This window comes from Musa acuminata, chromosome BXJ3-8 (assembly GCF_036884655.1).
Source record: "Musa acuminata AAA Group cultivar baxijiao chromosome BXJ3-8, Cavendish_Baxijiao_AAA, whole genome shotgun sequence".
Lineage (NCBI taxonomy): Eukaryota > Viridiplantae > Streptophyta > Magnoliopsida > Zingiberales > Musaceae > Musa > Musa acuminata.
The window spans coordinates 52299434-52324120 of NC_088356.1; the positions used below are offsets into that span (position 1 = coordinate 52299434).

The 24687-nt window shown below is 37.3% G+C and overlaps 2 protein-coding genes across 3 annotated transcripts; one reads left to right on the forward strand and one right to left on the reverse strand.

Annotated features, from left to right (window-relative positions):
* Positions 1-2139: 2139 nt before the first annotated feature.
* Positions 2140-3720, forward strand: LOC103996396 (cysteine-rich and transmembrane domain-containing protein WIH2-like). Its single transcript, XM_018830235.2, has 3 exons — positions 2140-2257; positions 2364-2625; positions 3431-3720. The coding sequence occupies exons 1-3, from the start codon at positions 2209-2211 to the stop codon at positions 3474-3476; spliced, it is 357 nt and encodes a 118-aa protein (XP_018685780.2). The 5' UTR covers positions 2140-2208; the 3' UTR covers positions 3477-3720.
* A 2246-nt stretch (positions 3721-5966) lies between these two features.
* Positions 5967-23043, reverse strand: LOC135645573 (mechanosensitive ion channel protein 2, chloroplastic-like). Of its 2 annotated transcripts, XM_065164084.1 has the most exons (14): positions 22880-23043; positions 22229-22437; positions 22095-22154; positions 19989-20146; positions 15974-16094; positions 15792-15886; positions 15579-15692; positions 15073-15133; positions 13993-14142; positions 13750-13860; positions 13394-13561; positions 12079-12192; positions 10751-10807; positions 5967-7100 (listed from the first exon to the last, which is right to left on the reverse strand). In XM_065164084.1, the coding sequence occupies exons 2-14, from the start codon at positions 22304-22306 to the stop codon at positions 6336-6338; spliced, it is 2052 nt and encodes a 683-aa protein (XP_065020156.1). In that variant the 5' UTR covers positions 22307-22437; positions 22880-23043; the 3' UTR covers positions 5967-6335. The 2 variants fall into 2 exon arrangements, with proteins under 2 accessions (XP_065020156.1, XP_065020157.1); XM_065164085.1 differs by lacking the exons at positions 19989-20146; positions 22095-22154; positions 22229-22437; positions 22880-23043 and adding an exon at positions 16374-16500 and having other exon boundaries at positions 6146-7100.
* Positions 23044-24687: the final 1644 nt, after the last annotated feature.

Sequence of the window (24687 nt, forward strand, 5' to 3'; positions counted from 1 at the left end):
GTCTTTATGATTTTGGTCATAGACTATTTAAGTCCTTATGATTTTATTTGTGTCTAAAATAACTCATATGTTTTTAAAAACATAATATATAAGTCTCTCTCATCAAGTCTAAGTTGACAAATATTATAGTATATTTATATGACATATTAACTCATAATAAATCATTAATATAATGATATGTATAATTTAAGTTTTAAAAAAAAATTATCTTCTCGATGAAGAGGAAGTGGCGGACAAAAGTGAAGAGGCGGAGATTAGAAGTGAAGGTGAGAGGGAGTTGGACCATCACATCATAGGCACGATAGATGAGGGCGTAAGAGAGGGCAATGTGAAAGGTAATGGGGATGATGATGCCTAGGTGGAGAAAGAGGGATTAGGAGATCATGCTTAGCATAGAACTGGTTAATGCGTATCCACTAAAGGCATGACTGAAGCTCTTAAACTCGTCATCAACATGGGAGAGACCACGTGTATATGATGCTCTCCCAAGCAACAACAACTTGATGCTACTACTAGCGATCGCTTTCACGATGATATCTCCTCCCACCATTGATGTCGATCTTAATTTTTTTAGTTTAAAGTATATGTGTTATTATATTAATGATTTATAATGAATCAATATGTCACGTAAGTAGACACTAATATCTATTAACTCAAACTTGATAAAAGAAACTTATATGTTATATTTTTAAAAATATATGGATTATTTTAAATACGAATAAAACCATAAGGACCTAAGTGGTGCATGATGAAAACAATAAGAGTTAAAATAAATTTATTTTAAAATTTAAATTATATGTATAATTATATTAATAGTTTATTATGAATCGGTATGTTACAAAGACTCTAATATTTGTTATTTCAGACTTGATGATAAGAACTTATATGTTACATTTTTTAAAATATATTAATTATTTTAGACGTAAATAATTTATAAGAACTTAAGTGTTACATGATCGAAACCACAGCTAAAAAATATCTTAACCGAAACCCGATCAATTTGTATGGGACGATCGGCTGATCAATTCAATCTCCCCGATGATAGACCAAGCCAATAGATCATGTTTTCCATATAATCAACGACCATCACACAAAATAAAGAGAATAGAAAAGACAAGAACGAAAACATTTATTGCACCTGTCGACGGTAGCTCGGGCAATTAGGATTAAAGTAGCCGCGTTGTCGGAGGAGAGAGAGGAGCCGCGGTGGGCGGCTGAGGCACGAATAGCCTTAGCGGTGAGGAACGGGGAAGAGGACGAGGAGTCGTCCTCCCATACGGGGAATGAGCGGAAGTCCTCGATGGTGGCGGACCGTGGCGTACTGTGCCTCCGACGATACGCCATCTCTCTTTCCACCAAGCCAGTTAAAGGGAAACCTCATCCTCTTATATATATATATATATATATATATATATATATATATATATATATATATATATATATATATATATATATATATATATATATATATATATATATATATATAACGACGATGATAACGAATCTCAACCGTCGCGGCTACCCGCTAGCTCGTGATTTAAAAATTGAGATTTCATTAGGCGTGGACACATACCAACGATCCACGAAAGAAGTAGAGATTCTGGTTGGAGCAAGACATGTATGACGTTTTCATTATGCTTTTTCTTATTAGAATATACGGATTAGATTCAAATGACACGATATATGCTGATGTTAGAATGGGTAAGTTTTAGGTTTATCTTATAATTCTGACCTCTTCTTAAGAATCCGTGAATTATGTTCCTTTTTTTTTATTTTTCCTTCTTATTGCTTATTCAATATTATTAGGGTTGATAATTCTACAAATCTCTTTAAATTTTCTTGGTTGCTTAATAAAACAAGATGAACAATGGAATAAGAACGTTATCAATGGGGTGGAAGCCCTTATGCCATTTATTTATTTATTTTGTTTTTGAAAGGGAGTTTATTCTTATGATTGTTATAATCTGATTGCTATAATTATAAGGGGCCATTTTGTGGCCTTACGTTGACGAAACAGAGAGCTTTATTTTGGATTTACAAGGAAAAGAAAAAATCACTTTTTCTTGGAGGGATATATATGTAATTTTGTCATTATTATGGTATAAAGCTGTGCGTTCTCGCGATGATAACATCCTCTTCCAAAAACAGACAGACATCTTCCGTCGCTCGCGGCCATCGATTCGGGAAGGACGAGCGAGGAGGAGGAGGATGAGCTACAACAACCATCAGACGCCGGTCGGAGTTCCTCCCTCTCAAGGTACCGTCTCCAATCTGATGCAATAGATTGATGTCTTTGTTGCATTGTTTCTCATACTGATGATGGTGGTTGTGTTTCTTCCGACTCGATCGGTGATGACGATTAGGTTATCCTCCAGAGGACCACGCCAAGGACGCCCACCCGCCGCCGGGGTACGCTCCCCAGGGATATGCGCCGCAGGGATACCCACCGCCGGGCGGATACCCACCGCCTGGCGGATACCCGCCGGCGGGCTATCCGCCTCCCGGATACCCGCCGCCGGCTTACCCGCCTCCGGGCTACGGTTATCCGCCGCAGGGCTACCCTCCAGCCTACCCTCAGCCGCCCCCCCAGCAGCAGAGTAACAGCTCTTCCTTCATGGATGGATGGTAATGGGATCATTCTCCTATTTCTCTCTCAACCTGGCCGGTTTCGGTTAGCGATGCCCACCTGGGGGCGTCGAGATCCCGATTGACGGCGTGCGGTGGCGGATCCGCCTCACGCCACCGTTGGTGCACGTTAGCGGATCCCACTTATCGTGCACCGCCAATTTAGCTTTTCTTTCTTTTCTAAAAATTATTTTCGTGGTTTTTTTAATTTTTTGGTTTACATAAATTTATTTGTTTAGTTTTCTGGGGGCGCGTATTATTTTCCTCAGCCAAATTGCCATCTCATGTGGTGATTTAAATATTTAGGAGATTAATTAAATAAATAATTATCAGAAAATTTTGGAAGGAGGCCATGTGGTATCGACAACAAGAATAAGAGTAAAGAAATAATGAGAAGGAAACATAAAAAATCGTTACGGCTGCATTTCTTCATGTTTACGGTAACCGCATGCTAATATTACTCAATGTTTCAGTTTTACGTTAACAACATTGACTAATCTATATTTTCTTAAAATTTTAGGAACAATTCTTCAATCTTTTTAGGTTTTTATTAGAATCTTAGATATATTTCCTAAATTTCTAGACCTTTTTTAGTAGCTTAGTTACTGTACGCAAAGTTATCTTTGGCCTCTGGTTTGCCAAATAAATTCTCATGGAAATATAATTTATTTCAAATAGTTTTTGAGGAATACATCATTTAGTTGCTAGATAGATGTTATCTGTTGTATGCTGCTTAATGCAACAAATGAAAAAAAAAAAAGAAGATTATTTGGTTGTTCATCAGTTTTTCTCCCTGTGTTTGCAGCTTGGCGGCACTTTGTTGTTGCTGCCTTCTGGAGGCTTGCTTCTGAGATGGGATCAAAAAAGATCGATAGGGTGTGATTCAATGGCCACAATGGTGAATCCCTTAACTGGATTCCTCCTGGGAAAAAACTGTTAAATTTGACATACTGTTTTTCACTTATTTATGCCTCTCATCTTTGTTGTAAAAACACATGGAATTAAGTGTTCTTTGTGCTTTTGCTGATTACATGTAGAAATTAAATGATCATCCCTTCTCCAATAGAAACAGGGATCCCTATGGTGTTTTGTCTATTGTTACCTCTAGATTTAGTAGCCTATGTGGATATGTTTTGAACTCTTCATACATATTGCTGCTTGCATGTGAGACAGACTAGTGATGACTAACTTCTTTTATTTATGTGTGAGGTGGAAAGGAAAATCTGAATTAAGCTTGGAGGGAACAAAAAAAAAGTGAAAGTTGTTGGTGAACTTTTCATTGTTTAATCTTCTTGACGGCCTCAATGCTCATTTGCTATCATTTTGTTGTTAAAACATAGTCACTTGAATTACTTGTGTAAGAAGTATAGACGTAGGAGATATGCAAGGACATCCATGGTATGCCAACTTGAATTGTGCGATTATAGTGTCCAGCGCATGAGATGTGTTGACTTGAATTATCCATGTATTGTGTCTTGGACGTAAGAGACATATGAGGATATCAAGAGGTGCTGATTTTAAATGCTTGCATATGAAGTGTTAGATGTCAAATATGCACGAGGGTATCGAGACGATAAAACTTGAACCCATATAAGGAGTGCCGAACACAAAAGATGCATAAGAATATCAATACATATTAACTTGAAATACTCATTAAATAGTGTTGAATGCAAGAAGTGAACAAGAACATCAGAACTAGCTATATAGGGAATGTCAAACATAAGAGATGCATAAGGATATCAAGACATGCTAACTTGAATTTTTAATATAGGGAGCATCATATGTTAGACGCATAAAATATAAGAGGGGCATCAAGGTGTGTCAATGAGAACTACGCATGTAGGGAGCTTGAGACGTAAAAGTTATATAAAGATATTATGACATGCTAGCATGGACTAGTTGTATAGAGAGTCATGAGAGTGTCATGATTTGCTAATTTGAATTATCCACATAATAATAAGCATCATACACAAGAGAGGCATCAAAGTATTAAAGCATATCGACTTAAACTAGTTGAGTAAAAAGTATTAACTATGTTAAGCATCAAAGCATGATCCCAATTGCCCGTTTAAGAAATATCAGATATATAAGACAGAGCAAGATAATCATCGTATGTTGAATTAAATCCTCCGTACAAGGAGTATTAAACACATGAGACATAGAGTGTGTGTCTCGAGGCATGTCGATCTTAGAGGTTGAATTGTTTAAGTAGAATGTGTTAAATGAAATAATTGCATGACATCTTCTAGGCATGTTGACTTGTGTCACTAAGGTCGTGGACGTGACATCGGATGAAGCCGCCGACATGGGATAGTCGTGGGCATGACATCAGACGTAGCTGACGCCACGGGCGCGAAGCCACATGCATGAACGACGGAGCCACGAGCGCGACACCGAGAGAAGCCATGGGCCCTGACGTCGAACGAGTCCACGAGCATTCGCCGAGCGAAGCTGCGAACAGGAAGATATATATATATATATATATACATATATATATATATATATATATATATATATATATATATATATATATATATATATATATTTCTTTTATAGAAATTATCAGCACATTTAATATTTGCGTTTTGAAATGTCACGTAACTATATTGCTGGTAAATTTTGTTACTCTCTCTTCTTATTCTGAGTAACTTGTCAAATCATGGGAATAATTATCCACCCATAACATAGACCATCAACTAACTTTCATTGCTTGATTACTTTCTCTATAAAACAATCTAAAAAACGTGAATGAAGTGATCTAATTTGTTGAATGGTGATCCACAAACGCGATCGGTTTCCTCGGCAGAGACGTCACAAAGTGTCGAAGATGTCACATAGTCGATCGCATGTGGGTCTTAATAATGTGATCGACTTAATCGTCTTGATAGCATGATTGACTTTGACTACTCGGGACGATTGGTTGACTTGGTGCCACGGTCGTCCTACAGATGCGGCAACGTTGTGAAGGACAGGGAAATAGTCAACTTCACGAATGGTCGATCAAGATGGAAAAGGACTCGAGAAAAGACGGTTCTCGCCGACTCGGAGGGAAATCGATCGTGAAGATTTCTTATAATCCCGGTGACGGCTATTAAGAAGAGCAAGCATCGTCAAGTTACCAGTGCCCCTTTTCGCTTTCGAGATAAGAGGACCAATTTTGCTTGTATGTAATGGCCTCCCTCCCATCTTCCTAACGTGACTACCTGTGCGCATCGATCAAAAAGTTTCTTTAAACATGACGACTGTAATGGTCAAGTATTTTCTTTAAACATGCAGCAAGCAGGAGAGGGTACATACATCATGTGTCCTTGATGAACTGAAGGCCACATAACTGATCAACGTTTAAAGGAGAGAACAGGTAGCCTGCCTCAAACATTAGTGGCTCTGAAATGTGTGTTACATTGGTATACAAGATCACAGTGATCATATGAACCATATACTAGACCATGGCAGCGCACCATGTCGCAAGCACATCAGAGGGCATTCCCCCGCATTGCAAACTGTGTATTTATGCCTGATCTAGCAAAGGAAATCATAAAGCACCTCACGATCTATTTCCCACACACAATGATCACAAAGACTGGAAGTCATATACAGCTGCATTGATCAACCAGTAAATAAACAGCTTCCATGCACCGCTGCTTTGAAAAAAAAAAACACAAGTGCATTTTGATCATGATACCCTGCCCCTGGAAGAGATTGAGCCGTGGTCAGCTATCTTGATCCCTTTGATCCACCAAAGGATCTGAACCCTTGATCTTCTTAGAAGAGGCAGAAGGCACATTCCCATTTCGGCCAGCGGCCAGCTCATTTGCCTCTAATTGTGTGGATGATGGACCCATCCCTTCTTCGATTGGTAGTGTTCGTTTCGATCCCTCAAGAGCCACACCAAGGACAATATTATCTTCAAAGGCAGGCCTGGCAACTTGTGATTTCATAGTTTGCACCCTTTCACCTTCATTCTTAGCATCACCCTGTTCTGTAGCAGCCTCCGATGTGGCAGCCCTTTGGCTGCCAGCTTTTGGAGTTGACCCTACTGCATCCGAGTTTTCAAGCTGAACCGTAGAGGGAGGATTGGAAGATGGTGCTACTGCAGGTTCAGCCTTAACACTTTTAGGCGAACCATCTCCAGAATTTGCCTTCTTGTGTTGGTGCTTGTCAAAGTTGCTTGGCACCGTACCATCAGATGATGAAGTTGGGTTGGGATCAACTGTTGTAGCAGACTTGTTGGTTTGGTCCTCACTCACGTGTGGTGTTTGACGTGGTTTGGTTTTCTCATCACCATTGATTCTTGACTGGGAATCGAGCAGAAGAAATGGACGACTAGCTGCAGCGGAATGCCTGAAAATGCTTTCTGCAAAAGGAACATTTTCTATGTCTGGATCACCATATATTTTCTGGACTGTACGAATAGGTGTTGCAAGTCTAGCTCTGTGATGACTGATGACTCTGAGGAGATCTAACATAACAGATTCCTGCATTTTTTTCAACATCCATCATCTTCTTAGCATCAGGTCATATTGAACATTGAACAATAAAAATGGCATTATGAGACAAACAGCACCATGTCCTCCAGAAGCTAAATGAACACTTCAAAAACAAGAACTGAATGATTATTTAGCAATACCAGAAGTTAAAGACAGACAGATCAATCAAATGCAGGATGAAATGAAAGGTGTGAGAAAAAGGATGTTCAATTTAGCTCCTGTTTGGACATACATGCAATAATTGGCTACTTTGCAAGTTGGGACAGCAGGAAACTGACTCAAGCATTAGCCAGCTTATCTTTATGTTTGGCTTAGGCTTGAATTGGGAATATTTAATGTTCAAATATAGGTCATTTAGTTTCTCTTAATTGAAATTTTTGTCTAATTAATTCCCTGAAGTTTCTTTGCACATTTTCCTTGCATGGTCTAATGCACCCCTGCCTCCATTCCCCCTAGTCTCATTGCACTAGCCTCTTACCAACCCTGATGGCCCGCCTCTTGTCCCACACACTCAGTGATGTTAATTTTATGAGGCTTACCAACTGTATTGTTCCATATCAATGACTATTTAACCCCATTCTTATTTTTAGAAAAATGATCAAGCATGAAGGGCAGGTCCACTTGGTTGCTGGTAGCATTCTTATTGCACATGCAACCATCCATCCATCAGCTAGGCTTTTTCCCCTATTGCATTTTACCTAACACAGTCATCCTATGGTGTCATAGTCCAACCAACCCAGCTCAATTTATAATCCCTGTTTTTTTATTTTGAGCTGGTTTTAAATTGAAGAGATGAAACCATCGGTCATATATAATACTCTATCTTACTAAGATAATATCGCTTCTAAACTGTTAGAAATAGTTTAATATTTATCCAAATCTATAATAAAAATTATGGCTCAGTCAATCCCTACTTGCAGCAACTGAATGCACCTGTACACAATTAAATTACAAAAGGTAATTCGAGAATGAAGCATCCGTCAACTGTTTTCATAAATGAAGCATCTGCTAAGCATTTGATCACAATATAACTAATCGAGCATCCATGTAACATGAACTAAATTCTCAATTAACACCACTCTTAGTATAGGTTTCTAGGAAGTTCATTTGGATAAGTTACTCCTTCCACTAGCAAGATAAGGATGCTTCCATCCTATAATTAACATTTTGCTACCTGATCCTGCATGCAAAGCTGGCAATGGATCTAGTCCATCAAGGTTGTGATCGGACAAGGTCATGTATTAAGAACATGCCATCATATCATGTCAGCCTAGCCAAGTCCAGCACTGGCGTGGCACATCACCAAAGCGCAGTGGCTGTAGTGTTAGTCCATCAAGGTCATGGTCCATGGAACCATTTTGCTAAACCCAGTTTGCATCTTGTGCTGCATTTCTTAATTTATAGTTTGCTTTCTTTTAATGTTATACTAACAAAAAAGAAAAAAGGCAACTCCTACATTTGTCTCATTGATGACACAGTCCTTCCTTTTCTTCATCCACCATCTGTTTTGAATGGCATTTGCCTCAAACGTGATAGAGGAGAAAGGTCAAAAGGAGATAAAGAAGTCTGTTGGTTAGCAAGGGAGATCAGGGGGAATGAAGGGCAATATGAGGGTGGGGTATGACTGAACAAGAGGTGGTGGTCAGGATGCGAAAATTTGTTCTTTTTCTTTTTGTTTTTGGAGTAGAGCTAGATCCAGGTCATCCAATGCCCAAACTTAGACACAGTTTGCGCCATAGGCTCATTACTGTAACACCTGAGCTATTCCAAACTTGGACACCATTGGTCCAGTCTACTGCCAACCTACGCTACCTTGGACTTAAACCAGAAGCCCAAACCCACCTTGCACCTCTACATAGAATGAAATCATAGCAATATATATGATTCTTTAAATTTAAACATCATTGTGAATCTTTTGATTTATGCTAGATCAAAAGAAAGAAAAGGCATACTCAGTGCACGAGACTCCCACCAATGTGAGGTCTAGGAAAATATAGAAGTTGTTTCTATGATTCGAACCCTTGTTGCAGTCACAAAGGAGCAACCTTACCATTGTATCAAAGCCCATCCTCTCTTGGTTATACTAATTATACCTAGCAAATTCAAACTTGGATGCCGATATTAAATTAAAACAGTACACAACAAAAGCTAGTACTTTTTATTAAATAATGAAGTAAACTAAAAGAACCACAATTGGGAAAGGAATATCTTTTATTTCTTGCAATCTAGTAATAAATTTCTAATTTTTTGGCTTTATATTTTATAGAAACAACAAAAATACATAAAATTTGTCGACCTTCACTTATGCAATTAATCTATCATCACCCAATAGATCAAGAAAACTTGTTATTAATTCAAAACAGATCAGGTCCTGCACAATCAGACCTGAACCATACACCCAATGAGTTCTAAATGGAATTTAGTTTGGGTCAAACTGACCCACTAGGAAGTCAGTAACCAGAAGTTATTGATCTTTTCCATCTTTTTGGCAATTAAAGATCCACTTAGCTCCTAACCTTGTCCCTAAGATGCAATCAATCCTTTATTTAGACACCAACACATGGTCTATGCAACAACAGACAATACATCTTTGTACATAATCCATACTTCTCATTTTCCACTTACTAGTGGCAATTTCTAGAAAAGATGGGTTGCATGCTCTAAGCCATTATCTGCAAAGCATTGGCAATTTCTTGTTGCCTTCACGTTATCAACTTTCAAATAGGAAAGGACTTATTCCCAAGGTATCTAGATATGGAACCAATGAACTGTCTTCTATAGTATTAACTCCTCTGGAACTTCCCCATCAAGATGAGTGATTAATCTGCAATATTGTAATCTGATGCTCCAAAGAGAATCTCCAAATCTATGAGGCAGCATTTTTCCCATAAATATAGTGTCACTAGTATAGCAAAAGACTGACCTAGGCAAGACCTCCAATTTTCATACTGTTTCCTTGTCAAGAACCTTTTCAATCATTTACAGTGATGCATTATCCAGCATGATTCGTCTTACTAGTCCGTACCAATGTACCAACCAATTATCGGTACAATATATACTGAGTTGTACCAAGCGTACCAACATATGGTACATAGGGGTGTACCGATGTACCACCCATACCAGTCCCCTATTGAACCGGTATGTACCGCCCGTACCAAGCGGTATGCCGTGGTACGGCGAACCTTGTTATCCAGTTCTACATTGAAATCAATGTGGAGTTACCTTAATTTAGGTTTAATGGGTTTAAGCCTTTTGGAGCATGTGATTTTAGACCTATCAAACTTACTAGGCCAATGTACATATCAGGTAAGATCAAGACATTTGCAAGTCTGAATATAACGGAGCTGAAGAGAACTTCCATCACCATGCTTCAGCAAGTGTCCTTGTCCTCCTTCCTAACTTGCATATTCTCTTCAAACGCCTGCCAACCAGACAGAACAGCTTCTTCATACATGATGGGGATTTGTTCTTTGAACCTACTTCCACAAATTGTGTGTCTATATAGCTTTAGATAATGCTTGTGTACTATTTTACAAATGATAAAATCAAGAATTATAAAATTATTTCATTTATAGAGAGCTCCAATAAGATACTACAAACATTTAATTGCATAATTAACAGGGGTAATATCACCTTACCTTTACACAGAGATACTCTTCAAAATGTGAGGTCTTAACAAAGCATGAAACAAGTATCTGTTATAGGAAAAACATAAAGTTACAAAAACAATCAAAAGTGCAAGACAACAAGTATACTATGGGAGAACCAAAAGACGAACAAGTTCTATAAACCTCATAAACTACTTTGAAGATAGCATTCTTGTTAAGATCCAGAACTAAAAGACGAGATTAAGTTTCACACCACTCAAAGTTAACGCCAAAGGAAATTATTTCCCCAAATCTTCATGAACTTTAACAAACAAGCATGATAAGTTCAGAATATGATAAGAGAGAAAATAGTTATGGATGTAAATTCCATTGCTCTATTAAACAAAAGAAGACCAAATTATTTAATGCAGCAAAATATGCAGTTGGAGTAAACAATGCACATACGACAGATAAATTTTATATGTACAAGTTAAATTTACATCTTTTAGTGATTAGAATTGTGTATCTTCATACAATATGAATTTTTTATTTATGTCTAGTGTTACAGAAAAAATTAAAAAAATTCACTCTCATATTATTTTTATCAACAGAACCTAAGTATTCCTCTCCTTTTCCTTACAAAGCTAACATGTTACAGTCAATACCAGTTGCTAGTGGAACTGAAACAAAATGAATGCATCACAAGGCAATCTTCATGATGAAAATGTTGATTTAAAATGTGGATATATGAACAAAGCAGTTTAAGCTAAAATCAAAACTTTTTCTGACTGTATACAAGTTGCACAACATCTTCATATGTATATATATATATATATATATATATTCACCATCTGTTCCATCAATTGCAGAAAATCACACCATGAGCCCCCACCTACCCCAAAATTTTTTTGTATGAGGCAAAGAGTTTGCACCATACACCCTAAAAAACTCACCTCTCAGATTTTATGATTCAAGTCCCATCAGTACTCAAGAAATTTTTAAACCCCAGGATTTAAATTCCCACAATGTATCCCATGCTTAAAATCCATTAAACAAACACAAATTTATTCACTTGTAATTTGGATCCCTAAAACCAAGGTTTTTGTCCTTTGAGTGTCAGATCTGTACTGGTCTTGGCCTGGACCAATTTGGGTTTGAGCCATAATGGCGTGAGTGTCCGGTTTACCTTAGACCACATGCCCAGAAGTCTTTTGAACCGATAAATACTGCCCACACCAAACCGTACCAGACGTTATTACAAACCTTGTTTAAAACTTTTGGAGAAATCATGATAAATCAAGTCCTACAAAAGAACACCTTAGGATGACTTAATGCATGCTTCAAGGAAACAACAATTCAGAATTAATGGAGAATATTACCAGAAGAGCTTGATTTTCCGGGTCAATGTTGTCTAGAAACACTCTTCTATGCAACCTCTGCTGTTCTATTTGAGGATTTTTTGCTAAAACTTTTCGCATATCTGCTACAATATTCTGCTCATAAAAAAATAAGAAAGATTTCATACTCAGATAAGAAGAAAGAAAGACTGTGTGTGTGTGTTAATGCTATAAGAAAAAAGTAGGACAGATGCTTAGATACAGGGTTTTTAATTTCGTACCATACCGCTCGATATGGGCAGCAAGGTATGCAATATCGTACCGTACCGGTATTTCGAGGTTGGCTCGATACGGTATGGTACTGTGTACCGCTCGGTACACTAGGGCGTACTGAGTGGTTTTAAATATTTCTTCCTCTTACTGTAGCACTGTAGCACGTTTCGTCCGATAGCGGGTGGTCTGCGTACCGGTATGCCGTCGGACCGATACGTACCGCCCGTACCGGGCGATACTATTTGAAATTGCATACCATGATGGGCGGTACTTACTGGTCCACCAGCAGTCCAGCACGCGAACCGCCCGCTATCGGGCGATATCAGGTTTTTGGCTCGGGCGGTAACAATCGAAATTTCGACTGTTATCAAACTATACCAGGTGGTACCGTAGATTTCAGCTTTTGATGTTGATTGTTAGAATTTTTTGTTAAACCAGGAATTTTTGGTAGCAATTTGACGTAGAACAAGTGTTGATGGAGTCTCAAAGAGGATTTCTGCAACTCATTGAATTGAAATGAAAGCATAAAGCTGCTGAAATTCTAGAAACAGTACATAAATATTCTTAACAATGATTTCAGGAAGATAATATGATGCAAGTCATTGTCCAATACTTCATATTTATAAATTTAAATATCATTTTCAGCTAAAACATGCAGGAATTATTGCGAGATAATTTTAAGGAAAAATCAGTTTATGATAGGATGAACCATAGATTTCAGCTTTTGATGTTGAGTCATCAGTTAACTCTTTTCCAATGACTCCATTTTTTATAAATTTAAATATCATTTTCAGCTAAAACATGAAACTCTTTTTTTTCTATTTTTCAGGTATTTTGGAGGGATTTATGCCTATTTTAGGCATATCGCTCGGTATGCCTTAGCATACCGTTGGGTATGTCCTAGCGTACCACTCGGTATGTCCTAGCATACCACTCGGTATGTCCTAACGTACTGCTTAGTATGCTGGTACCGTACCATACCAATCAAATTTCGGTACATCAGTACACTACGAGATTAAAGACCTTGATTAGATGAACAACAAATCATTGTTCAATTGCAAAGATGGCCCGTATTGCTACTCACACTAATTTTGTTAACATCCAAGTGACTGATGGCAAGATGGGTCTTAATACGCCAATGAGTCTTCTGGCTGAGATTTCTCACAACACTGACTGTGAATTTGTGATTAGGAATATGAACTGCTTCACGATCATCACCTCTTATGATTGTTGGAGACCACCAGCCAACATGCTGCAACATTGTTTGCAAAACAGTATACAATCAAGTAAAACACAAGCTTAACAGCAAGTACATACGGAAAATATAAAAATATAGGGGAAAGAAAATATTCCATAGCTTCTTCGAAACAGATGTTTAAATCTCTAAATCAGCATCTTTACTGTTAAGTGTTAACCGATCACTTAGAAGTCAGAATCAACCTCTACAGTACCAGAAACCTCATTGCCTTCAATCTTAGTCTGAATCCACTCATTGATGACAAATGGACGTGTCGCATGTATCATAACACTTGAAAGAAAGTTTGTGAATATCTGCAAAAGAAAACAAATTTTAACCTCATCAGTGAAAAGTAAATACCAAAAACAATTATGTAGTTCACAGTTTTCAAGAGAAAGTTACAAATTAACAATTGCCTTGCTGACAAGAATAAATTCCAACAATACCTCACGACCAGCAAGAGTCAGCAGTACTGTTCCAAGACCACCAGCAGTGATCCATTTCTGAGTGGAAAAACCCAGCAACTCCATAAACAAAGAAACTGCAGCAACCCAAACTGCTGTATAGACAGCTTTTCCAGCAAACTGAAAACCCATCTGAACGAAAAAAATAAAGCCAATATGTAATAAAGAATCATATTAACTAATCTCATAAATACAAGCTCCTAAACAGACATATGATTATCATAACAAACAATAGCATCACGTGCAGAGAAAAAAATATTATAACCTTTTCAGTGCCAATTCATGTACATATGTTTGTTGAAAATGTCAAGGGTGTATATGGGTCCATGAAAACTTCCACAAATTGTTGTTTTTTTGGGAAAAAAGATGTTTCCTGATGTTTATGTTCTTCAGGATGCAGAGTATTTAACATTTATGTTTCCTGGATATTTTTCTACAAAGAACAAAAAGAAAAATCCTACAGAACTCCTGACTGTGACTTTCCAAATTTTCAAAAAAGACAAACTTTAATTTCTCGCACATTTAAACACAAGAGAAAATAAATAAAGCTGTTTTTTTTTCTTTCCTACAAGTCAAAGTTTCAAACAACTAATTTCTACCATGCAAAAAGGTTTACAGAAAAAAAATCCTTTTCCCGCCTCTTCCCTTGCATCCAAACAGACCCTGAGTGAGAAATAGGTAAGGGCAAATGAAAAAACTAAGTTCATACTCTGTTTAATTCATAAGATGCATCCAACAATTCCATGCTCTCAATTTCCCTAAATTATCAAAAATTCCATGAGAATTTTGAAACACAAAATTATTAAAGGACTTCTGTAAATAGCAGCAGAAGAAGGGAGTTTTTCCATCTAATCCTGCAGCAAGATCAATTGTAGTTATGCAATAAGAAACCTATTTCAAAAAAGTTTCCTCTGTAAAGATCAATAATAAAGGAACAACAAAGAAAGTATGCTTTATAACAATTTCCTTTGATAAGGCTCAAACAGGATGTAGCACTTTAGCAGCATGCGTATCCATATCTATGATCAATAATGTCCTTAGAAAATAATATCACTAACATACTTTTCTTGTATCATCAGCCACGCCAGTCTCCATGAAGAATTTCTGTGACCGTTCAATCATGCTGAAAAGAACAAATAAACTAATGTAAAACTTATAAAGACCAAGCAGAAAAAGCATCATGAAAAGAATATATGGATTGATAAAACTGAAACGAAATCACATAAAGTCAATAGCCATAAAAAATAGTCTGATGGATCAAGGGAACAAAAGTGATATTGAAATTTATGTTTCTTGTGATCATCTAACAACAATATACTTATACAATATACACCATTTATTTTCTAAAAATGCATACTGAAGCTATGGACAACTACAAATATACAATTGAACAACAAATATAAAGCACATAGGAACAACTAAAATTCCTCATGGAGCAATCTAAATTAACTTTTTCATGTTTTGTCTTGGGTGACAAGCTGGCCTTGGCACTATATGTTCTGTCAGAAAGTGCAATACCAAGGACATGACTTCATGTTTATAATTCAGAATATGACCATGATGCTCACCTTGACAGACAATATGCGATGGCCAGTACAGTCGATAAAGATCTAATGAAGTTTAAGAAACGTATTTTGACAGCTTGGCTTGCTTCTGAGGGTAGAACTATAGGATCCAGAACCCTGTAAGAATGTAGCTTTCATTGAAGAAAGATAATACATAAACAGAATATTAGACTTACAAGATGCCACAGAGAATAGTTGACATGCAACTCAGCATACCTGCAGATAAGTACGGTTCCTGTCCAAAGCAGAAGCGGTTGGACATATGAAACTGAAATAAAGTATGTTTTACTCTTTTTCCAGTTACTGTCATTCTGTTATTGACAAAAAAAATGATAATATATACTCCAGTAGTAGTAGATAAAAACATGAATTTATAATGAGCATGTAAAAATCCTTACACGAAATAGGCTTCTTAGGTAACACATCAATGGCCCAAGACCCCAAACAGCAAAAGCAATGATCCCAATAGCAGGGATTAACTGGAGAGAATGAGGACTTCCAAGCAGCACATTGCATGACCTATAAGAACAACTTGGCCAATCAAATTAAATATGTATGCACTTCCATATTCCTTACTAATAACATTAAGCAAGCTATTGGCCAAAGCCAAACAAGCTTCTCAACAAATTTTGGCAAAAGGGCTAAAATAAATCTGAATTGAAAGTTCAGTTTTCCTGTAGGAAAACTGGGATGTGTTTAGAACTAGCATAATCTATTCTAGAACGTAGAACAAGCCCAATCCATTCATGAACCTACGAAAAAGACCATACTTAATGGAAATTTACATCAGTTTCTTACCAATCGGTAGGTCTGACCACAGCACACATCTTTGTTAGAAAATGCTTACTGCGGTAACTTTACAACAACATGATGTGCAAGTTCAATCCTCAGAACAGACTGGTGCATGATTTGCCAATTCATCAAATCTTAAAAAATAAGACATAATATGTTATGGATATGGTAGTAAAATTTGTTTTAAATATAAAATATTTATATGACAAACCATAATTTACTTCAATGGTTAGTAATAAATCATGATAAACAATAAATAATATAAAGGAGCATCCTTCTTCCATTCATCATGGAGTCACATTGAACAAGTAGTGCTCCTAAAATACGGAATGTCACAAGAAAGAATAACACAATCCATTGAGATCAAATCATCATTTGATCTTGCTTTCAGTCATTTCATGCTCAATACCAATACAAGTCAAACACAACTAAATTTGTGCATCCAACATCTCCATGGTCAGATCATTATTCAAGAAAAAAACCTTCATAAGAACTAAGTATGAAAATATCAGTATCCATGAAGTATCTAAAAGAATTGTATATTGTCTAAAGATAAGAACAAGATACTTCAGACCAAGGACTTGAATCTCAGTCCTATGCCGGTCTCAATAACTTGCCAGTTGGTATGGTAACGATTGTGTTTTTAAAAGCACTAGGCACCAAAAGGCACCAAAGTCTCAAAATGTCCGATGTGCTAGGCCACTTGCCCAAGCAAAATGAGATGCTCTCGAATATTAAAATTTAAAAAAAATATATTACAATATAAATATGATCATAAAAATAAAAACAACACATCAATTTTTTTACCGATGAATCTTCTAAACTACTCTCTATGCTTGTCATTATTCTTGAAATATTAAAAAGGATCAAACATCGAAGGCAAAATACATTAAGAACAGTGATTTAAAAAGCGCTAGGCGCCAAAAGGCGCCAAGGTCCAAAAATGCCTAAGGCGCTAGGTGCTCGCCCAGGCGCTCGCCCGAGTGAAGCGAGGCGCTAAAATATAAAAATATAAAATATAATTAATAAATATAATTATTTAAAATTTTAAATAAAAATATAAAAAATATATAATATAATTAATAAATATAATCACATTAACAGTATAAACCTGCTGACGGAGAAACGAGGAAGCAGCGGCGAGCGGCGGCAGCGGCAGCAGCAGCAGCAGCGGCAGCAGCAACGGCGAGCGGCGGCAGCGACAGCGGGAAAGGGAAAGGGAGCGGAAGGCGTGAGCAGCGGGAGGCCTCGAGGGAGGCGCGAGCAGCGGGAAGGCTCGCGGGAGGCGCGAGCAGCGGGAGGCGTGAGCAGCGGGAGGGCTCGAGGGAGGCGCGAGCAGCGGGAAAGCTCGCGGGAGGGCTCGCAGGAGACGCGAGCAGCGAGAGGGCTCGCGGGAGGGCTCGCAGGAGGCGCGAGCAGCGGGAAGGCTCGCGGGAGACGCGAGCAGCGACAGCGGCGAGCAGCGGCAGCGGGAGCAGCGGCAGCGAGCGACGAGATCGTGATCGGGATCAGGATCGGGATCGAGAGCGGCAGCGGCAGCAGGTTAGTGTTGGGTTAGGGTTATGGTTAGGGTTGGGGTTATATCGGTTTAGTTGGTTCGATTGAACCAACTAACAACCGAACCAGGACCGAACCAGACCTAAAATTCTGGTTCGGTCGCCTTGGTTTACCCAGGCGCTCGCCCGAAGCGCCCAGCGCCTGGGCTCGGGCGAGCGCCCAGGGGGCGCCTGTTTGAAGCGCGCTGCCTGGGACATTAGCGAGGCGCTCAGGCCTCGCCTCGCCTCGCCCGAGCGCCTAGGCGAGCGCCCGAGCGCCTTTTGCAATCACTGATTAAGAATATGTTAACAACAACAGATCATGTAGCATGTTGCAAGCCTACAACTATAGGGTATTGTTTGCCCTAATAGGGTGCTTAAATCAAGTTGATTTCCATCTAACAGGGTAATAAAAAATCCTAACAGGATGCTGTTTTGCAAGAAAAAAAGAAGATATCGAAGTTGTGATGTTCCTACCTTCTAACAGTATATTGCTAACTGTTATGTTTTAACTCCTAATGATGCACCCACCTCAAGCTGGTGCAGGAAATTTAACAAAGTGCAAGAAATAGAAATAGGAAATAGGAGATCATAAGGCAACTAGGTACGGAATGAAGCTGCAAACAACGGCGGACGAAGCTGACGAGGAGGGGGAGGGGGGGTGGGGGCGGCGGAGGTTGGGTCGGTGGCGGGCGGCGGCGCGGTGGGGGGGTGGTGGTGTGGTGGTTTACGGGGTTTGTTGGGGGCAGTTTTGTTGTTGCGTGTGTGTGGAAGGGAAGTAAGTGGTATTAGTTGGTTCAATTGAGCCAACTTTAGTTTCCCAAATTGAGCCTTATTTGAAATCAAGCGCATACCAAAGTGATGCCTCTTTCAATTGCCTGGCCCAGACCAGGAACGAGACGCTTGGGTCTCGCCTCGCCCGAATTCCTTTTGAAAACACTAGATAATGATATCAGTAAAACAAAGTAATTTGAAAAGTAAAAAATGAATTATACAATACTAATATCAAACTGGAGTTTCGACATTGATGCTTGGTTGGACCAGTAAATACTAGTTTGTACCAACCGGTTTGGTCAAGAATCACAACTTTTTAAATAAAACTCAAAGAAGCATTTGATGAGTATTAATACTGAATATGTATCCATTATGGGCACTACAAACAATTTAAAGTACACATATTCTACAGATCCACTCCCTAAAATAAACTAAGAAAGATGAAAAAGCAAAACAAATAGATTGAACTTATTCGTTGCACAAACATATTCTATCTCTGTGCCTTCACTTTATAAGAATGGTTGAAACACTAAATGGAAGCAGTGAGGATCACATGGAATGCCATTGGGACAAACTTCCAGCAATGCAAGCATATCTTATTTAAAAAACAACAGTATTTTAAATATTGGATGGTGAGTATTTTAAATATTTTAAAAACAACAGTGTAAAATGGAGACATTGAGATGAATGTTCATTTGAGTTGTCTGTTCAATGAATGGTGAGTGTTTTAAATATTGGATTCCAGCCCTTCAAACTTATTCAACAAAGAGGAGAAAATTGAGTTCTCCTTGATAAGATTGTAAGAGGTCCATAAAACCAATTAATAATTGTGGCAAAGTAAGCGCAATGAATACTATAAAGTATTCCGGGGACAAAGTAAAGAACAATCTGTGATAATTCAAACCATTATCTTTACAAATGTATGGGATTTGTAACACCCTGTCAGCTAGTAGCCAAAGTACAAATGCATGGGATGATCCCAGCCGTCCATCAACACTATGAGGAGGATGACCAATTTTTGAAATAAAAGTGCATGAGAGAGAAAGAGAGGTCTTCACAGTGGCAATCACTACATGATGCTTTCCATTTAATTTTCTTCCATTGTTCTGGATAGAAGGGAATTTTAGTTGTATTATGTCCAAGGAGATAAATTTGCATATTAATTCACATGGACTTCTATGTGTGTCACGTCAGTTTGTACCTACAGCTTAGGAAATTCAATATCTGAAATAAAAGAATTACTAACTTCTATTTTATTTAGCAACAAACTAAAGCAACATCTCGTTTATTTAGCAATAGATTAAAGCAATACCTAGTCAAACTCAAAGTAGTATTTCTCAGTAGAGGGATCACATGGCCAAAGCTTGGAAGAGTAGAAGACTGACATTTGACAACATTGTACCGGTATGGAATGCTAACTATTGGCTTGCGTATACTGTCTGAAATCTGAAGACCCCACACATCTTGTCGCTGCATGCAAAATGTTGAATATGCAAGAAAAAATATTATAACCACTTTGAAATTACATGACTGCTTGCTTCATTACAGAATCAATTAGAAGTTCGTATTTCTTGAAATGATTGATTCCTGAATTCACAAGCAAAACTGCTCAAAAGAAGAAGAAAAAACACGCAATTTCCACATAATAGAAGAAATAAACAAAACATTAACAGAAGAAGCATATAGGAACAAATTCAAGAACATGGGTTTTTAAGCTAAACTACTGGCATAAGAAAGTACATTAAAAGTGGATGTTGATATAAAGGTAACAATGGCAAATTACAGTGAAATAGCTTAAATAAGTCATTTCGAGATCCTAGCAAATCAGTAATGGTCACTTATAAATCATGCTAGGGCCCAAGACTTCCATTAAATATAGAGGTTGAACTCTAGCTCTTGTGAGATGAGAAACATAAACTAGGTTTTCAAAACTGAAATTGTCACTCCAGGTTTGGTTAGACATTAAATGTGGGAGACCAAGTGAGTTGTTTATAAGAGCATAATGGCTCATCAAACTAATGAGTCAGTTATCCCGTTGAGTCAAATCATGACAAACGATATCAGAGTGTATCGAGCATAGTGAAAGCCCCAAGTAGAAGAAGATATCCGTAAACAGGGCTAAAGAGCAACCACTGAGCTGAACCTCACATTCACCATACTAGGTTTTGATTTTGGGCTATATCTGGGGCTTGATGAGGATCTTAAGCCCCGAGTGGGGGCATATTATGACACCTTGGTTTAGTAGAGGAGATTTGAGATAAGCCTATAGAAATAAGTGAGCTTATCTTGAGTTTAAACATTTTGACACGGTAGTTCGAGCCTATTAAGTTAATGGGTCCATTTGGATTGGGTCATAATAAAAAGAATTGACATATAAGGATTGATATGTGATAAAAAAAAGAAAATGAATCAAAAATCATTTTAGCTATGAAAAAACTGGAAACCCCTCTAACTAGGGAAATTAGATGTTGTAACTTTATCTACAAGAATGTTCATGCATATCAGTGACCTAACCTAGGTACATGGTCCATCAATATAAGCCACTAAAATCCCTGTGTACCAATCCCCTATATCTCTTCTAAAATTCTTACTTTTTCTCCTGTGATTCTACCTCTTGTTTCTTTCTGCAATGCAGATAGCATAAGAACCATGTAAATAAAGGAATATAAGATCAAGATCATAAAGAGAAAAATCATGTAATCCTCACCCATACTAACTCAATAACTATGATGATACATTAAACAAACCACCTACAATTGTTATCTTACTAGTTCAAATATAAGTCCAAAACATTTTGGACTCTAACCATTTAACTGGAAACTCTTTTCATGACTGGATGTATTAAAGTTACCATACTTTTCTAGAACAAAACACAATAGTTTCAATTAGATTTTCAGCTTCAATCCCATTTTTGAACCATAAAAGTTGAAATTTGACCTAAAGTATATGGAGGTAGCTGGCCTAGACCTCCAAAAGACCATTTCATGAGTAGTTCACTGAAATACAACATCTTCACAAAAGAATTACACACCTTAAGTCAGCAGATTTAATTATGCAAATCAACTAAATCACACCTTAAACAGCACCTTAATTTTTCAAACATTTACATTGCTGAACAACTCATTTAGCATAATCTAATTCAAGCCATTCAAAATGCTAACAGTCTTCAATACAGCCTAAACTATATCATGGCTTATGCAAGTACTTTAGATCAAATAGCCAAAAAATAATGGAGAGAAAAGTAGACAAAGATAAGCAGTTTAACTGCCTTTGTAAGTTCCAATCAAGCAATAGGAACAAGGCAACTAATTAAAGGGCCTTGCATTGCACTACATTGGGTATGTTGTTATTCTCACAAAACAAGGACCATATCGACGAAACAATATGATAGAATTTCCTATGAGATAGAGTCACATACCGAAGCACAAGAAGAAAGGAGAAACGTCTCCAATTGGCGACAACTCTTTAATTTTGAGCTCTGTAAAGTCATGGTTGTTCTTCAAACACAAGAATTATATGGAGCCTATAAATAATCCACAAAATTCCTCGTACCTTATGTTGGTTAGTTGGGCCAAAGCTTCGAACGAGACCAAGTTCATGGATCAAATGTAAGGATGATCCAACTGCCATTCTCGGAGAGGCACATATAAATTTTAGTTAAATGGAGTTAGCAGCAACCACAACTCGTCTTCTTTGGAGAATTTTCCAACGAGTGCAATCCAAAATATATATACTAGTAGGACTCTGCAACACCCTCAGGCCTATGACAAAATTAGAAACAAAACATGATGTAAGAAGGTAATCACAAATCATCTAACTAAATAGACACTTTAATTGCTCCCTCCAAACTAGGCATCCAAAAAACAGTTAAATACCAAAGAAAGAAGGTTTCCCGCATATCATAGTAGCAAAATTAAAATAAAACCAAGTCAAATGTCAACATGTAACAACATCGTGCTGCCTATCCAAAAAAAATCTCAGATCACCGTTCTCACATTGCTTTCGATTAAATTGCTTAAAAAAATGTTTCTTCTTATCTAAACAAAATATGAGGCATCGACGCACGACTCAATTTGATGGGAAAGGAAAACACACCCTAACACTTGTGAAAATTACAGCAACAACTACAATAGTCTGCAACAGTTCGCTTTAAGACAAACCCCAAGAAATTGAAAGAGGAAAATGGACCAAAACGAAACTTACCTCTCCGGAATCGCGAAAAATCGAGATCAACCAAGTCGACGAGTTCCAACGACTGCTGCAGAACTAAACCAAGAATTATATCAAAGATTTATAATAAATCCCGGGAGATTGGAGGTGGAGGAGGAGGGCGAGGCGACTCGGAGACGACGAGGGAGGTTGGAAGATACGTGAAGCAACCGGCCGAGAGAGGGGTGCGGCGAAGCCGATAACAATCGCCGCGTCGGACACGTGGCGTCTTCTGGTTTGATCAATACAGTGTTTTGCGTTACATGTTCGATCGCGGCTAACACGCGAGTCGTTTGTGGTAGACGATCGCGCTGGACGCACGAGCGGGATCTACGATCAAGTCTTACGCACAAATCCCATCGGATTGAGAAAGTGGGTTAGCTTTAGCCACCTCATCACGTAAGACATAGTCGTGACTATTGACGGTGCCTTGACGAGTGTGGTCGGAGAATAGTGCAGCACGCACGAGCAGAATGTACGAATGAATATTACGCACAAGATCAAAACTGCCATCAGTAGAAAGAAAAGCGCAGGTCAAATTGGGGTGGCCTTAACCAACTCAGCACTTAAATCCTTTTTTTTTTTTTATATAGAATGATTTGATTTGAGTTGAGCATATTAGAATTATTTATTAAAATTTTTATTGGTTAAATTATTCGTTATCTTAATATTTTTTATAAATGGGTTTGATAACATCATCATTAAATTAATAATATTTTAGCTGTAATAGGATTTAAACTCACAAAATTAAATGTATTTTATTTGACCATGTGAAGACTAATCTTTACAATAAAATCTTGAATGTGCCTTAACATTTCAAGTGGTTCCTTTTATTGTTTGCTACTTCATCTCATCAAGTTTAGTAGTAGATTAAGTGCATTTCATTTGACTAAGTACTTGACTTAACCTTTCAAGTAGCTCTTTGTTTACTGCTTCACCTCATAGTCTAAAGAACGATAGAACGAAGCTTCTTCCTCTTTTAATGAAATTATTCTTCCATGATAAATGAAAACAAATATATAGACCTAAATTTAAGGTTATGTGAGAAAATAATAACTTTTGTCTTCATTTTTTCTGAAATGTATCATTATCCAAAAACACATAAGCTATTATACAAGTCATTTTATAAGGTATATAAATCCACAATAACATTAATAATCATGGTTGATAAAATTCAAACTAATGAACGCTTGGTTATGATGTGTTTTCATTTCATAGTATTTTGGTTTCATTACACGTCCCTTCAAATATACTATAACCAACTAATGTTTCATTTCAGTTCTCTATAATTATTATTTTTATAATATATAAACATAAATAACAAAACGTTTCTCATTATTTATATATATATATATATATATATATATATATAATTAATTAATAAAAAAAGAGATTTTATTACCCTAAGATATACCAAAAAAATCTTAACGTCCGAAATCATTCAAAACCTTTGGAATGAATCAGTTTATTGAATCCATAAAATAATGATATGGAGAATCAAGTAATTGATCCTAAATCATAATGCGAATAAACGTATAATGTTTTTTATTATTGACGTAAAACATACATATAACGCCATTCGAAAAATTTTACGATCGATTTAATCAAATAAGAAAACTTAGAAATATTTAGAAAATATGAAAACATAGAGTGAGTATCATATGAGAAAAAAATATTTAAAAAAATTTAGAACATTTATAGTACCCTAATATTTTAGCCATCGGTTCCATATATAATAATAGAAATCAGTCGACTCCACAATCCTTACTAACAGTTCGTTTCGTCCGTTTCGTCCGTTTCCG

Excerpts from the sequence above, each read along its gene's own strand:
- LOC103996396 (XM_018830235.2), top strand. The coding sequence starts at position 2,209 with ATGAGCTACAACAACCATCAGACGCCGGTCGGAGTTCCTCCCTCTCAA. Across the intron at positions 2,258-2,363 it reads CGGAGTTCCTCCCTCTCAAG|GTTATCCTCCAGAGGACCAC; the intron begins GTACCGTCTCCA and ends GATGACGATTAG. Across the intron at positions 2,626-3,430 it reads TCTTCCTTCATGGATGGATG|CTTGGCGGCACTTTGTTGTT; the intron begins GTAATGGGATCA and ends CTGTGTTTGCAG.
- LOC135645573 (XM_065164084.1), bottom strand. The coding sequence starts at position 22,306 with ATGGCAGTTGGATCATCCTTACATTTGATCCATGAACTTGGTCTCGTT. Across the intron at positions 20,147-22,094 it reads TCCTTTCTTCTTGTGCTTCG|CGACAAGATGTGTGGGGTCT; the intron begins GTATGTGACTCT and ends TTTTGCATGCAG. Across the intron at positions 12,193-13,393 it reads TGGATGTTAACAAAATTAGT|AATATTGTAGCAGATATGCG; the intron begins GTGAGTAGCAAT and ends TTTTATGAGCAG.